The sequence below is a fragment of the Lontra canadensis genome, unplaced genomic scaffold (genome assembly GCF_010015895.1).
Source record: "Lontra canadensis isolate GAN:19392208 unplaced genomic scaffold, GSC_riverotter_1.0 scaffold16, whole genome shotgun sequence".
NCBI lineage: Eukaryota > Metazoa > Chordata > Mammalia > Carnivora > Mustelidae > Lontra > Lontra canadensis.
In genome coordinates this window covers 2,546,881-2,560,918 of record NW_022631010.1, presented here as the reverse complement: position 1 = coordinate 2,560,918, position 14,038 = coordinate 2,546,881, and the positions used below count along the sequence as shown (strand labels likewise).

Genomic DNA, 14,038 nt, shown 5'->3' with positions numbered 1-14,038 from the left:
TTTTGAGGGACAGGTCTGGTTTGTCCAGAGCAACACCATCTCTTATGGGCTGTAGAGGGCCCTGGGTGGCCCAGGGGAAGGGTCAGGGTTGGGGTTGTCACAGAAGGCTCACCAGAGCAGCTGACATTTTTGTACAATTATCACCAATGGAGTCTGGAGAAGGGAATCCTGTGGCAAATATTACACGTGCAAAGGCCCAGAGACAGGGAATGGGGTGGGGGGTGGGGTGGAATGAGCAGCACAGTGCACGGAGAAGAGCAGGATGGAGTGTGGGAAGTGGATCCACCTTGGATGCCAAGGAAGGGGCCCGGGCTCTGTCCCGGCAGGTCTTGGAGGGGAAGTGGCTGCCTCTGAGGCATTGACTGGGAAGGGGCAGGAGGCAACATTCTGAGGTGATGGAGATGGTTCTATTCGGAGATGGGGTATGGGTTACATGATTGTACCAAATTGTCAAAATTCAACAAATAAACACTTGAGATCCATGCATTTCACTGTTTATACTTTACATCCACAGAAAAGAGTCACAATGACATGCATATTGAGGTGTTTAGAAAGAAATGTACCATTCCCTGCAGTTTACTTTGAAATACATTTTTTAAAAAGGTGGATCGTCAGATGCATGGGTGGGTAGGAGATGGAGTAAGAGGAACAGCGTTGACGGCCAGGGTAGCTGGGAGGGCGGAAGGTGACAAGTGTGTGGGTCTTCAAGGTACAATTATTTCAACTTCGCTGTATGTGTGAACATTTCAGAATGAAGGACTGGGAGAAAACCTTCTACGGGAAAAAAGAAGCCCATCTACTTGTTCTCTTCACACCAGCCCCAAGTTTGAAGAGTCAGACCTATATGCATCTCCCTGAATCTTCCAATCTGTCCCGGGAGGCAGGCATTACACCTGTCTAACAGATGGAAATGATGAGAGACCCAGAGAAGGGGAACGGCTGGCCCAAGGTCATGCAGTGAGTTGGGGGTTGAACCTGAGTTTGAACCTGAGTCAGCCTGAGGCTGAGTCCAGTCCCCGGGGCTCTTCCTGGCTGCCCAGGCCATCTGAAGCGGGCAGGGCCTGACTCACAGCTGAAACCAGATGCGTCTTAGGTGTTTATAGTTCTCCCATCTGGGGCCTGCCTCTACAGAGAACCCAGTAATGTGCACAGAGGCTGATAAACCCCAGCTCTTGTGACACCATCCGGGGCTGAGCATAGCTCTCAGAATTAGCCACAAACCGCAAACCTTTGTGGTTTTGGGGCTCAATGCCCGATTTGCAGAGCACATCTGGATACCAATCTCTCGTAATTACATGGTGTTTCCCTCTCTAGGTCTGGGCTCCGACCCAGCTGCTATATAAGCTTGGCCTGCAACTAGACTCAGCCAAAAGCAGAGGGCTGGGTGGACAGGACCTCTCAAACCAGAACTTCAGGGACATTTCAGGGGTAAGGAGGAGCCCCTTTCCCATTCAGTATCTGGGTAGGGGGGAGGCTGAGGCCTTGGGAGGCACGGAGAAGAGTCTCAGACAGGAGACCTGTGAGGGTGACACCTCACTGAGCCTCTGTTGTCTTGCCTATAACATAGACACAGACAGGAGAGCCTCTCAGGGGTCAACAAAAGGGCCTGAACCACACCAGTGACCATGGGTTAACAGAGCTGCACTTAACATTTCCAGGGATTTGGGTACCTGGCACCTTTGCTGCTTCTCTGAGACTCCTCAGCTGCTTGCCAGAAATCCCTCCATTGGTGCCCATCTTTCTAACTGAAGATGGTGATCCCTTTTTGTACACAGAACTTTCTACGTAGTAGGTAAAGATGAGGTGAAGAAGCCAGGACAAAAATTTTTTTGCATATATTAGTCCTTCATATTCTAGTATAAGTGAGTGCTTCCAATATTCTGGAAGTAGATGGGAGTGGGGAAGAAACATGGGGGCTTTGTGAAGTTTAAGAGAAGTGGAGGCCAGGAGAAGAGAATAGGTTACGTAAGTGGAGGGGGCTGAAGCTAGTGATTTTACAATTTGGCCCAGAGGGGAGTCAATGATCCTCTAAAGCTGACGACTGGGTAGACTGAATTAAGAGTGAGAGAAGCGGGTGAGGGCATGGTGGCAGCAACATAAAGTCTCTTAGAGGCTGAGCAGCTCATCCCAAAACGCATGCTTTTCTCCTCTCCAATCTCATAACAAGCCACACCCACTCTTCAGGGCTCTTTAATAATAGTACCAAGACATCAGCAACAGCTGCTGCTTATTGTCTACCTCATACCAGAAACAAAGTGTCCGTAATTAGGAGCAGAGGTTCAGAAAAGTAAAGTCCCTTGTCTAAGGATTAAAACCCAGATAGCTCTGATCCAGAGCCCTTAATCTTAACTACATGGTGTAGGACTATCTCCTCCAAAGAGGCAGAAATGTTTACTGGCTGGCTGGGTGCACTGAAAGGGTGGTTAGATTAATGTGTTAATAGGTAGATGAACTGATAGAAGGATGGATGGATGGATGGATGGATGGATGGATGGAAGGAAGGAGGGAGGGTTGGATGGGAGGATGGATGGATGGATGGATGGATGGATAGATGGATGGATGGATGGATGGAGAGAGGGATGGGAGGATGGTTGGATGGATGGAAAAAAGGATGGATGGGAGGATGGATGGCTTGGTGGGTGAACAGAGGGGTAGATACTGGAGAGATTTCCTCTAGAGCCTGTCTGCTACTAGTCTGCTACTTCGGTTGGAATCAATATGACCCCCCTTCCTGATACTCCATTTGGAAATTTCATCTTGAGGGATAATCAGACATCCATGGCTCTAGGACACTTTGGTTAATGAGTCTGCTTTATATCTCCAGACTCATTTCATTTTGAAAAACTTAGAAGATGGTATTGGGAATTCTTGACCTGCCCCATGTGTGACCTCAGTACATCCCCTCTTCCTCAGTCTCTGGGCCTCAGGGTGCTAGTAGGACCCTAGGGAGGGGCTGCCTAGCTCCACCTGCTGGCCAGGGTGGTGACTCCCAGCCACAGCCATCCCATGCACTGTCTCCTCAGCAGAGAAGCCACACCAGCATGTGGACGGCCTGGTGCGTGGCTGCTCTGTCCGTGGCAGCTGTCTGTGGCACCCGCCCAGAGACAAACACTGTCCTCAGGGTCACCAAAGATGTGCTGAGCAACGGTGAGTCCAGGACTGCAGGGGGTGAGGGATGACACGGGGTGGGTGGGGCTGTACAGCCGCCTCTGAGGTGCCCGGGGACACCCTTCATCACTGTCAGGTTCTGCGTCAGGTGGATGGGTGAATTATTGCACCTTTTGCTTTTTTTTTTTTTTTTTAAGATTTTATTTATTTATTTGACAGACAGAGATCACAAGTAGGCAGAGAAGCAGGCAGAGAGAGAGGAGGAAGCAGGCTTCCTGCCGAGCAGAGAGCCTGTTTCGGGGCTCGATCCCAGGACCCTGGGATCATGACCTGAGCCCAAGGCAGAGGCTTAACCCACTGAGCAACCCAGGCGCCCCATCACGCCTTTTGCTTCTGGGTACCATTTCCTGAGCACTCACTGTGTGCATGATAGCGTGTTGAGGACTTTAGAGCCGAGGCAGCAGACGCCAGTAACTAAGAGCCTGGAGTCCTGGAGTCGGCCTTCCTGGGGCTCAAATACGGACAATGTGGCCTTAAGTCCACTACTTGCATTCTCCGAGCCTCAGTTTCCTTATCTGCAAAATCTATGTGATTTTGGCCGAATCGCAGAGGACAGATTAGAGGACGAATGAGAAAGCCTTTTGAAAACTCAGCACGGTTCCTGGTGCATAGGAGGCCCTCAAATGCAGGAGCTGTTATCAGTCCTGCCTTTAATTCTTGGGACCTCATTTTTGTCATCTGGCAAACAAAGACACTCCCTGCCCTGATTCCCGTCTAAGCAGGTTTATAAGCTCTAAAGTCTGGAGCGCTCGGAAGGGGGGATGAAGAAGAAAATCTTTCCAGGTTTGGTGAATGGTGTAAATCTAGTTAAAGTGAGAGCAGGTCAAGGTCAGCAGCTAGTGAGAATGCCGGGATTTAGGGCTGGATTGGTCTGGAGGCATCTTCCCATTTGACCCTGACGTTTTACCATGAGGAAAAGGAGGGCCCGACGAGGTGAGCAGTTCCGGGGCGGCACCCAGGGGCTGTGGGAGAAAGCCCTGACCGGTACCTTTGCTTCCTGGCAGCCATTTCAGGCACCCTGCGGCAGAGTGACGCTCTCCACTCAGCCCTGAGAGAGGTGCCCGTGGGTAAAGCCGGTGGTGATGGTGGCGGACCGCTCCTGGGGGGTCTGCTTGGTGGAAGTGGAGGTGGAGGTGGTGGGGGTGGTGGTCTTCTGGGGGGCCTGCTTGGTGGTGGGAGTGGAGGGGGTGGTGGTGACCTGCTGGGTGGAGTTGGGGGAGGCTTATTAGGTGGTGGAGGCAGCAGCGGTGGGGGGCTTCTGGGTGGTAGTGGTGGGGGGCTGCTAGGTGGTGGAGGCAGCAGGGATGAGGGGTTGTGGGGTGGTGGAGGCAGCAATAGTGGGGGGCTTCTGGGTGGTAGTGGTGGGGGGCTGCTAGGTGGTGGAGGCAGCGGTGGTCGGGGGCTCCTGGGTGGTAGTGGTGGGGGGCTGCTAGGTGGTGGAGGCAGCGGTGGTCGGGGGCTCCTGGGTGGTAGTGGTGGGGGGCTGCTAGGTGGTAGAGGCAGCGGTGGTCGGGGGCTCCTGGGTGGTAGTGGTGGGGGGCTGTTGGGTGGCGGAGGCAGCAGGGATGAGGGGCTATTGGGTGGCGGAGGACACAAGGGTGGGGTGCTGCTGGCTGGTGGTGGTGGTGGTAAGGGCGGTGGTCTTCTGGGGGGCCTGCTTGGTGGTAGGGGTGGAGGGGGTGAAGACAACCTGTTGGGTGGAGGCGGGGGAGGTTTATTGGGTGGTGGTGGCAGCAGTGGTGGTGGTCTCTTGGGTGGCAGTGGTGGTGGTCTTTTGGGTGGTGGCCGACACCATTACAATGACTACAGACGCGTTGAATTCTCCCGAGGTGTCGGTGGCGTTCCCTACAACGATTTCCATGTCCGAGAGCACCCCCCAAAATATACCAATGGCAACCAGCTTGGCGGTAATTACAAGTATGGTCACATCGAGACCAATGACAACACCGCTCAGCTGGGGGGCAAATACAGATACGGTGAGATCTTTGAGTCAGATGGAAGCATCAGGGACCTCCGAAGCGGCAACTACCGTCACGCCGAGAATGCATATGACGGCCACAGGGGCCATGGGCGGTACAGGTCAGCCGAAGGTGCAGCAACCTTGGGCAGGCTTCACCGGAGAGAGCTGCGGCCTGGAGAGATCCCACCCGGTGTAGCCACCGGGGCGCTGGGCCCAGGTGGTTTGCTGGGCACTGGAGGCATGCTGGCAAGCGAAGGCATCCTGGCAGGCCAAGGTGGCCTGCTCGGTGGAGGTGGTCTCCTTGGTGATGGAGGGCTTCTCGGAGGAGGCGGAGTCCTGGGCGTGCTCGGCGAGGGCGGCATCATCAGCACCGTGCAGGGTATCACTGGGTAAGGAGGGGCTGGGCTCTCCCTATCAAACTCAGATGACGAACCTACAAATTGGGTGATCACCCCCAAGGGCCTGGAGTTGGAGGGGTGACAGTCTTCAGAGTCCCATGCACTTCAAGTCTTGGCCTCAGGACTGGAAGTCTTAGGAGTCCCCAGTTGTATGGCTTGGGGTCTTGTCCTTAAGCAGTCTTGAGTTTGGGTGTCAGCTCACCTTTTTGTATATGTGTGTGACTCTAGGCCACACTTTACATCACTCTGAGTCTTGATTCCTCATCTGGAGACTGGTCCTAGTCACAGTTCAAGTGGAAAACACCCAAGGATTTAAACTTAAACATATATAGTAGTTTCAACTGTGCCCAGTCTCCTCCTCACATTCACTATCTAATTCATCAAATACTTAGCGCTCCTCCTATGTGCAGGCTGCTGTGTTGGCACTGAGCACACAGTCACATGGTCAGCCAAAAACATGTCTCTTGTCCTCACGGAGCTTACAGGCTGATGGGGCATATGGGCTTTCATAAAAACCCCTGAAAATAATCATACAATTATAATGCTGGTAAGCAGTTTATGGGGAAATGAAGATGTGTATAATGGGGGAGGTCAGGGAAGGCTTCCTGGAGGGCGAGGGTCTTAAACTGTAATCTGAGAATATGTAGGAAGGAACCAGGCAAAGAAGGGGCAGGGACAAGCAGAGGGAATGGCATCATTATGAGAAAAAAAAAATCCAAAGGAAATACATGGAAATGTAAACAGTGTGTCTCCAAGCAGTAGAACTATGGGCCATGCATTCTTCCCCTTTGACTTCTCTGTGTTTTCCAAGTTCTATCCACAAAGCTCAGGTCTCTTTAGAGGCAGGAGGGATGAATGCAGCACAGAGAAGGGGGTGGTGTGAGACTCCTAGTGGAGGGTGGCAGGCGGGGAGGGGATGACCCCCATCTTACCACCCTGGGTCCTATGCAGGCTGCGCATCGTGGAGTTGACCCTCCCCCGGGTGTCCGTGCGGCTCCTGCCCGGTGTGGGTGTCTACTTGAGCCTATACACCCGCGTGGCCATCAACGGGAAAAGGTGTGTACCCTCAGCCCCAGAGGGGTCCCCGTCACCCTGTGTCCTGGCTGGGTGATCTTGGGCAGCTCATTTCCCTTCTCTGGCCCTCAGCCTCTTTGTCCACAATGTGGGGAATAGTAAGACCTAGTGTGTTACCAGTACATGGCTTATACTTTTGAGCTCAGGTCATCCTGTGGTCCCTGTCAGCAGTGAAGGAAGCTGTGACATCCTGAGTTTGAATCCTGACTCTCTTTAAAGCTGTGTGACCTCGGGTCAGCCCCGTCATGTCACTGAGCCTTTGTGTCTTCGCCTGCAATGGGTGTAATGACATCTCCTTTTCCAGGTGGCTGTGGCCACAGGTGAGGAAAGGCAAGCAGAGGGCCTGCCACAAAGTAGGTGCTTATCCAAAGACCTCAAACAGTGGACTTCTGCGCTGAGTTCTCCCTGAGGGATGAGGTCATGTCTATATTGCTAGGTCAATGGGTAGTCACCTTGGAAACCAGATTTTATGTATAGAGCTCATTTATTGACCCATCTCATGGACTAAGAGGGAGATAGATTTGTCCAGAGATGTAGAGGGAGTAGGGAAGCCTTCTGGTTTGGGACCCCTAGAGATGAGTAAGGGGCTTAAGGGATGCCCAAAAGCAAGAGGCGGGGCCAGCAAGGCTCAAGGCCAAGGTGCAAGGTTCTGGGTAGAACTGAATGAAGCTGAGCTGCCTGGCAGTCGAGGTTGACTCCCTATCTCACTGGCCCCATGATCTCCTCTAGTCTCATTGGCTTCCTGGACATTGCTGTGGAAGTGAACATCACTGCCAAGGTCCGGCTGACCATGGACCGCACGGGCTACCCTAGGCTAGTTATTGAGCGATGTGACACCCTCCTGGGGGGTATCAAAGTCAAGCTGCTTCGAGGGTGAGTACCAGTGGGCAGTGGAGTGCCTTGGGAGATGGTGGAGTGGTCTGTCTTTGACAAACCATATGGCTCCGGGTGAAGGCTCTAGAAGCAGCCTGGAGTTCAAACCTCAGCTCCACTATTCCTTGCTGTGTGACTTCGAGCAACTCTGTGGCCCTCTCTGTACTCCAGTTTCTTTGTCTATGGGATGGGGGTGATTTTTTTTTCCCTTTGAAATTGAGATAATGAGTTCAAAACACTTAGTACAGAATCTGGTACATTTTAAGGGTTTTCTGAATATATGTCTAGTGGGAGTTTTGTGTCCCTTGGAGCCCCTACTCATGGGGAAATTTCCCAGCTGGTTCTGTCCAAGGCAGTGTTGGTTAGGGGTTGAGTTTTTTTCTGTTATCCTCTCCCCACAAAATGGCCAAGTCCCCATACTCTGTTTGGAGAGGTTTCAAGTGTCTGTGTATTGAGGGGTACACTGCCCCCAAGTGATGGTCTTGGATGAGGGCACATCAGGGCAGCTCAGAGCTGAGTCCTTTCTTTCCACTGCCTGGTCCTCATCATGGGAGATGCTTCTTTGGCTTCTCTCGTTGAGACCTCCAACCCCTACTCCTTCCCCTCTTTTCTCCCTATCTCTCCTGTGCTCATCCTACCTAGATTTGGGGAGTAGAAAAACTCATTGTGCCATTTGGACTCAAAAATTTCTGACTCACATGAGCTCCTCTGAGTCTTTGTGTCTGCTCTAGGGTAGTTAAGGACATAGAAAATTGGCCCCTGATATTTTGGTGAGGATAGGAGGCGGAGAGAAACACCTAGAAACCTCACAGATTTTTACATTCACATTTTCACTAGGAAATATGTTTGGTAATACATGGTTTCAAATATTTTAAAAAAATAGGGGTGCCTGAGTGGCTCAGTTGGCTGAGTGTCTGACTCCTGATTTTGGCTCAGGTCATGATCGCAGGGTCATGAGATCAAGCCCTGCACTGGGCTCTGCAAGCAAGGAGTCTGCTTGAGATTCTCTCTCTCTCCCTCTGCCCCTCTCCTGCTCTCTCTCTCGCCAATAAATAAATTAATCTTTAAAAATATATATGTATATATAGAACTAAAAAGGCACAGACTGAAGAGCTCCCTTCCCACCTGGACTCCCATCTGCCCCTCCCCAGCAAGCTCACTGTGCTTCTCTCCTGATTCTCCTTCCAATTCCTTTCTATAAACGAAGCAAACATGAACTTAAATTTGCATTCCCAGCCCTCCTTTGAACACAAATGGGTACACCCTATACACACCATTTTGCACTTTGTCTTTTTCTTTTACTCTGTTCGAAGAGTTTTCTATATTTGAACATTGAGAGTTTCCTCCTTGTTTTAATGGCCGTGTAATATTCCATTGTCTAGACAAACCACCATGTGTTTGTCTAGTTGCCTGGTGTGGGGACATGACAATTTGTCTGAACTTCTGCTCTGACAAACAGGTTACAATGAATAACCATTTACATACATTTTAAACGTGGGCCAATGTGTCTGCCAGATAATTTCCCAGAAAGAGAAAACAGTCTGTGCCCTGAGTGTACACAGATGAAATCCCGAAGCTCCCTCGCCCACACATGCGGGCACACACATGCACCCATGAGTGGGTAAACAGGCAGGTGAATTCTCAAGGGTTTTATCCTCCAAGGAGAACTGGAACCAAGACAAGGCCCCCTGAGGTACTCATCCCCTTAAAAAGGAGGCCAAAATGCATCGTGAAACATTCTAATTAGGACACGATCTCAAGAAGTTCTTGGCTCTGTCCAACCGGTGAGTCCTGAATGGTCAGCTACCATGTGGGCAGGCACAGGCAGGTAGTGGTTGCTGGGGGCAGAGATGGCTAGATTTTTAAGCAGACAAACTGTTTGTTACTCTTTGTGTTAGGAAAGCCATGTTTCCACTCACTTTCCCATCACACTGCAAGGCCTCAGAAACACATGCTTGTCTTACAAGTCTGTCTGTCTATCTGTCCATCTGTGTGTCTTGTCCTTGCATCAACACCGTGATCTCCCCCACCGCCACCACTTAACTAACTGGTTAGGACAGTTAATTTACAGCTGGTGATGGACTTAGAACTCGTTCTGGACCCCTTCTCTGGACCTGTTTCTTTGTAGGACCGATCACATGTCCCAGGCTTTTCAAAATCAACAACTCATTTCTGCTTGTGGACCACATGAGCAGGTTTTACTGGCCAGTGTTTCTCCTCCCCTGCCTTCCACAAACATTAACTGAGCATCTACTATGCACCAGAAACTCTGCTAGGTGCTTGGATCAAGTAATATGTTCATTTGGCTTTGGGAAGACTGCAAAAAGCTGCACCAAGCAGCCCACTAGAGGGCCAGATGAGCAGGAAGGAATGACTTTTACACTCATGAATGGGGCCTGGCCCACTGCAGAGTTCGAGGAGCATTTGTTTGTTGGTTGGATGGATGGATGGATGGATGGATGGATGGATGAAAGGATGGGCAGACAGACAGACGAGTGAATGAACTGAATGAAAAGCCAAGTGATTGCCAGAATCGCCTGTCCAATCAGGCCCAGCCACTGTCCTTCTGACTTCCTGAATGATTTTCCTTGGTGTTCAGGGCCTGGCTAGGGACCCTGAGTGTGGGCAAGCTTGGTGAGCTCCCTCCTCCCCTCCACTCCTCTCTCCTCAGGCTTCTCCCCAACCTTGTGGACAACTTAGTGAACCGAGTCCTGGCCAACGTCCTCCCTGACTTGGTAAGAACCCACCCTGGATCGGGAAGCTGGAAGCACAGACATTCCCCAGACTGAGGGACCACAGTCTGGCTCCATCCCTGTGGGCATGCAGGTGACCCAGACGGATGGAGGGAGCCAGAGGGCTGGGGTATATCCTTGGGGTCTGGGGAGGACCCAGAGGACCATGGATGGACAGATTAGTGAAAGCATAAGGAAGTGGAGCATAAGGGTCTCCCTGTTCTGGTTTGAATCTCAGCTCGGGCGCTTCCAAGCTGCATGATGATCCTATCCCCTCTCTGAGTCTTGGTTTTCCTAGCTATAAAATGGGGATTATGAGAGAGCCTTCCCCATAGGGCTGTAGGGTGGACCGTGCCAGGCACAGAGCGAGCAGGCAGGAAATGCTGGCTATTGTCAGTATCCGGGCACCCTTCCACTCCCCAGCCCTGGAACCTCATACTGTCTCCCCATACAGCTCTGCCCCATCGTGGATGTGGTTCTGGGTCTCGTCAACGACCAGCTGGGTCTCGTGGACTGTAAGTCCTTCCTGCTTTGCTTCACTCAGCCAACATCTGCCAGCCCTGATCTGGGCCCAGCCATGTCCCCAGGCACTGGGGACATAGTGTGTCTGGGAGGAGGGTCCAGTGTGGTGGGGACACACCTGCTGAGGCCCTCATAGTGTGGTGTGGCTGGTGCCACTAGAGAGAGGTTACCTGGCCAGGCAACCCCCTGGAGGAAGGAGCTTCCCACCTGGCCTGGAGTCTCAGGCTCTAGACTGTGATGGGGTGGGGGGGGGGGGGCGGTGCTGGGTTTGAGTCCTGGCTCTGCCCTGAAAACGGTGTGGACTTGGAAAGACTTTCCAGTTTCCTCATCTCTACAATGGGGGACTGGCTTCAGCCCGCAGAGGGACTAGAGAATGAAGAGCAGGAGACATGGTGGCAACTGTCCAGGTCCTCAGAACCAGGCTCCAACACCACCCCATGATCCAAGATTTCTTAGTGAACATTCCTGAAGGCAAACCTTCCCCATATAGTTGTGCAGTTCATGCACAGCTTGTTCCAGGGATCTCCTTTCATATAGACCACAACATCACAGAGGCTCCTGACTTATGAGGGCCTATAGGTCCTACGGCCATAAAGCACACCCCTTTGGGGTGGCTGTCCCATCTCTCGGGACCCCAGGCAGTTTGAGGATGACTTTCCCAGACAGGTAAAATTCTCTTCCTTTGTGGCCAGGAACAAGGGAGGAAGAGCCCAGATGATGGGGCTGTTGGTTACAAATAGTCAGTCAGAGAAATCCCGGCTTCAACTCAGCACCACATTGTGGAACCTTAAAACTTCCTCCCTGGTCACAGTACTTCACGGTTTACAAAGCTTATCGATATCCAGAATCTCATGGACCCTACAGTATAGTCCAAGGGGTTCTGTTAAGCCCATTTTACAGAGGAGGAAACAAGTTCAGAGAGGTGCAGTGTCTTGCCAGAGGTCACACAGCAAGGAAGAGGCAGAGCTGGAATTTGAAACCAGAACTCTTGGTCTTTTCGTGCTGTCTGGATCTGGGGCCTTGCCGCTTTGCCTGCTTTGGGGAACAAGGAGGGAAGGCATCTCGGAGGGTCAAGGGGACTTCCCGTGACCCCTACCTTTGCTGACAGCTCTGGTTCCTCTGGGGATATTGGGAAGTGTCCAGTATACCTTCTCCAGCCTTCCGCTTGTGACTGGGGAATTCCTGGAGCTGGACCTCAATGTGAGTGCCGGGGCGTGGGGGCCAGGGGAGGCGGGCAGGGGGTGATTGCCAGACCAGGCTTCTACTCAATGTCTGGGAAGCAACGTTTGAACAGGACCCTCTTCTGATGACTTGAGGACCTTCTAGGAGCCACATCAGAAACATAATCACAACCAACACTTACCAAGGTCTTACTATTTTTCAGGCACATTCCAATTGTCCTATGTAGATGAACTCAGGCTATCTTCACAACCATAGGACATAATAAGATTAACCCTTAGTGAGGAAACTGAGGCACAGAAATCAAGCCACTTGCCCACGGTCACACAGCGAGTAAATGTGAGCCTTGGATCCAAACCCAGGCAGTCCACCTTCTGCTGCTGTGGGCTTGGGTCTGCTGGAGGAATGAATCCGGCCAGTAGGGGGCTGATGAGCACTAACAGCCAGCTCTTTGTGATGTTAAAAAAAAAAAAAAAAAAAAAAAAAAAAGTCCTGATTTGTAGTATTTGCGGATTTCCATGGTCTAAATACTGCCTCTGTGGCCCATTTCAGGCTACCAACTTGATATCACTAAAGAGCTGGGAAGACAAGTACAGAATGTCACAAGAGCGCTATGAGCCAGCGTGAGCTGGCTCCAGCCCACAGCAGAATCTGGCCCCTGACTGCATGGGGCACACGCATGCATGCTTCTCCTGGGCTGTTCCAACATGGGTGCATCCCCCCACTTTGCTCCATCAGAGCTGCAGGTGAACACCCACGCAGCCCCAGACACAGCCTGCTTAGGCACACATACACAGGCACACCTCGTCTATTCATAAACAATAGCCATTCAAGAGGTATTTGTTGGTTACCTGCTGTTTGCCAGACTCTGGGCCAGGGATGGAGGTGCATGGTTGAACAAGGTAAGTTCTCTGTCCTCATGGAGTTTATAGTCCATTGGATCGGATAGGCCATCCAAGAGTCACTCAGAAGAATACACAACTAAGGCTCATGAGTACTGTGAATGAGGGTCCCAGGATATCAGAGCCTAAAGCAAGGAGAAACGATATAACCAGGCAGGTCATGGAGCGCTTCTTGGAGGAAGGGACACTTAAGCCGAGACCTGCCAGATAAGTTGGCCATTGTAAGAGAAGAGTGCGGGGGAGGTTTGGAACAGTGTGGGGGAAGGTGGCATGGTGGGAGTCATGAGATGGTGGGTGGCCGGGCCTGGCCGGGGCACTAGGGACAGAGTGACTCTCCAGTAGGTGGAGAAGTCCCCAAGGGCAGACCATGAAGCATTTGTAGACCATGGAAACATGTCTGGTCTTTAGAGAGAAGATAGGCCACAGCATTTGGCAGATCCATAAACATGCTAACTGAAAGGGGAAGAATCTATTTCACACGTGTATTGAAAGCCAAAGAGGGCTAGAAGTGGTGATAAAGTGAGAACTCTAAGAAGTTCCATTCCATCACAAATGGAGAAGAGCTGGGGCCATGAAAGAAAGGGTAACCCAGACCCAGTGGGTCTAATCAAGGAAGGTTGCTTGGCGGCAGATTCAGGACTTCATCCCAATCTCAGCCTCCTCCTCCACTCATCTCCCTGTACCCATCCCTGTGACCCCTTTTCTCTCTGCTTCCCCAGACTCTGGTTGGGGAGGCTGGAGGAGAGCTTGTTGACTATCCACTGGGGCGGCCAGCCATGTCTCCCAGACAAAGGATGCCAGACTTGCCCCCCATGGGTGAAAACACCAACTCACAATTGGCCATTTCTGCCAACTTCCTGGGCTCAGTGTTGGCCCTCCTGCAGAAGCAGGGGGCACTGGATATCGACATCACCAATGGCATGGTGAGTCACGGCCCCACGGAGAGGTGGCCTGGGCTGGGCAGCAAAGAGCTCCCCTTTGATCCTGTCTAGTCCCCACAACCTCGGGGAAATTGCTTTAAAGCAAGAACTGTAGTAGACAGTCCATCCCCCACTCATTTCCCACTCATTTCCCACTCACGGACGTGTACTGACTACATCATTGTTTACCAAAGCATGGTGCCTGGGATGATTTTAGGCAATTCACAGTCATGGAATGAAATAACATCAAGTCATATGATGAGAAAGTTGCTCCCTAGTCAGTTCTATTTAATTCTATGCCAATCCTTCT

At 51.6% G+C, this 14,038-nt stretch overlaps 1 protein-coding gene across 1 annotated transcript in view; it reads left to right on the top strand.

Moving 5' to 3' along the window:
* The first annotated feature begins 1,390 nt into the window (after nucleotides 1-1,390).
* Nucleotides 1,391-14,038, top strand: part of BPIFB4 (BPI fold containing family B member 4) — a 28,614-nt gene continuing 15,966 nt past the window's right edge. The window contains exons 1-10 of the mRNA XM_032859361.1: nucleotides 1,391-1,428; nucleotides 3,024-3,147; nucleotides 4,173-4,235; nucleotides 4,998-5,517; nucleotides 6,478-6,582; nucleotides 7,330-7,473; nucleotides 10,145-10,208; nucleotides 10,660-10,720; nucleotides 11,836-11,927; nucleotides 13,528-13,731. Of these exons, the coding sequence (XP_032715252.1) occupies nucleotides 3,042-3,147; nucleotides 4,173-4,235; nucleotides 4,998-5,517; nucleotides 6,478-6,582; nucleotides 7,330-7,473; nucleotides 10,145-10,208; nucleotides 10,660-10,720; nucleotides 11,836-11,927; nucleotides 13,528-13,731 (1,359 nt within the window). The 5' untranslated portion in view covers nucleotides 1,391-1,428; nucleotides 3,024-3,041. The remainder of the gene's footprint in view (nucleotides 1,429-3,023; nucleotides 3,148-4,172; nucleotides 4,236-4,997; nucleotides 5,518-6,477; nucleotides 6,583-7,329; nucleotides 7,474-10,144; nucleotides 10,209-10,659; nucleotides 10,721-11,835; nucleotides 11,928-13,527; nucleotides 13,732-14,038) is intronic.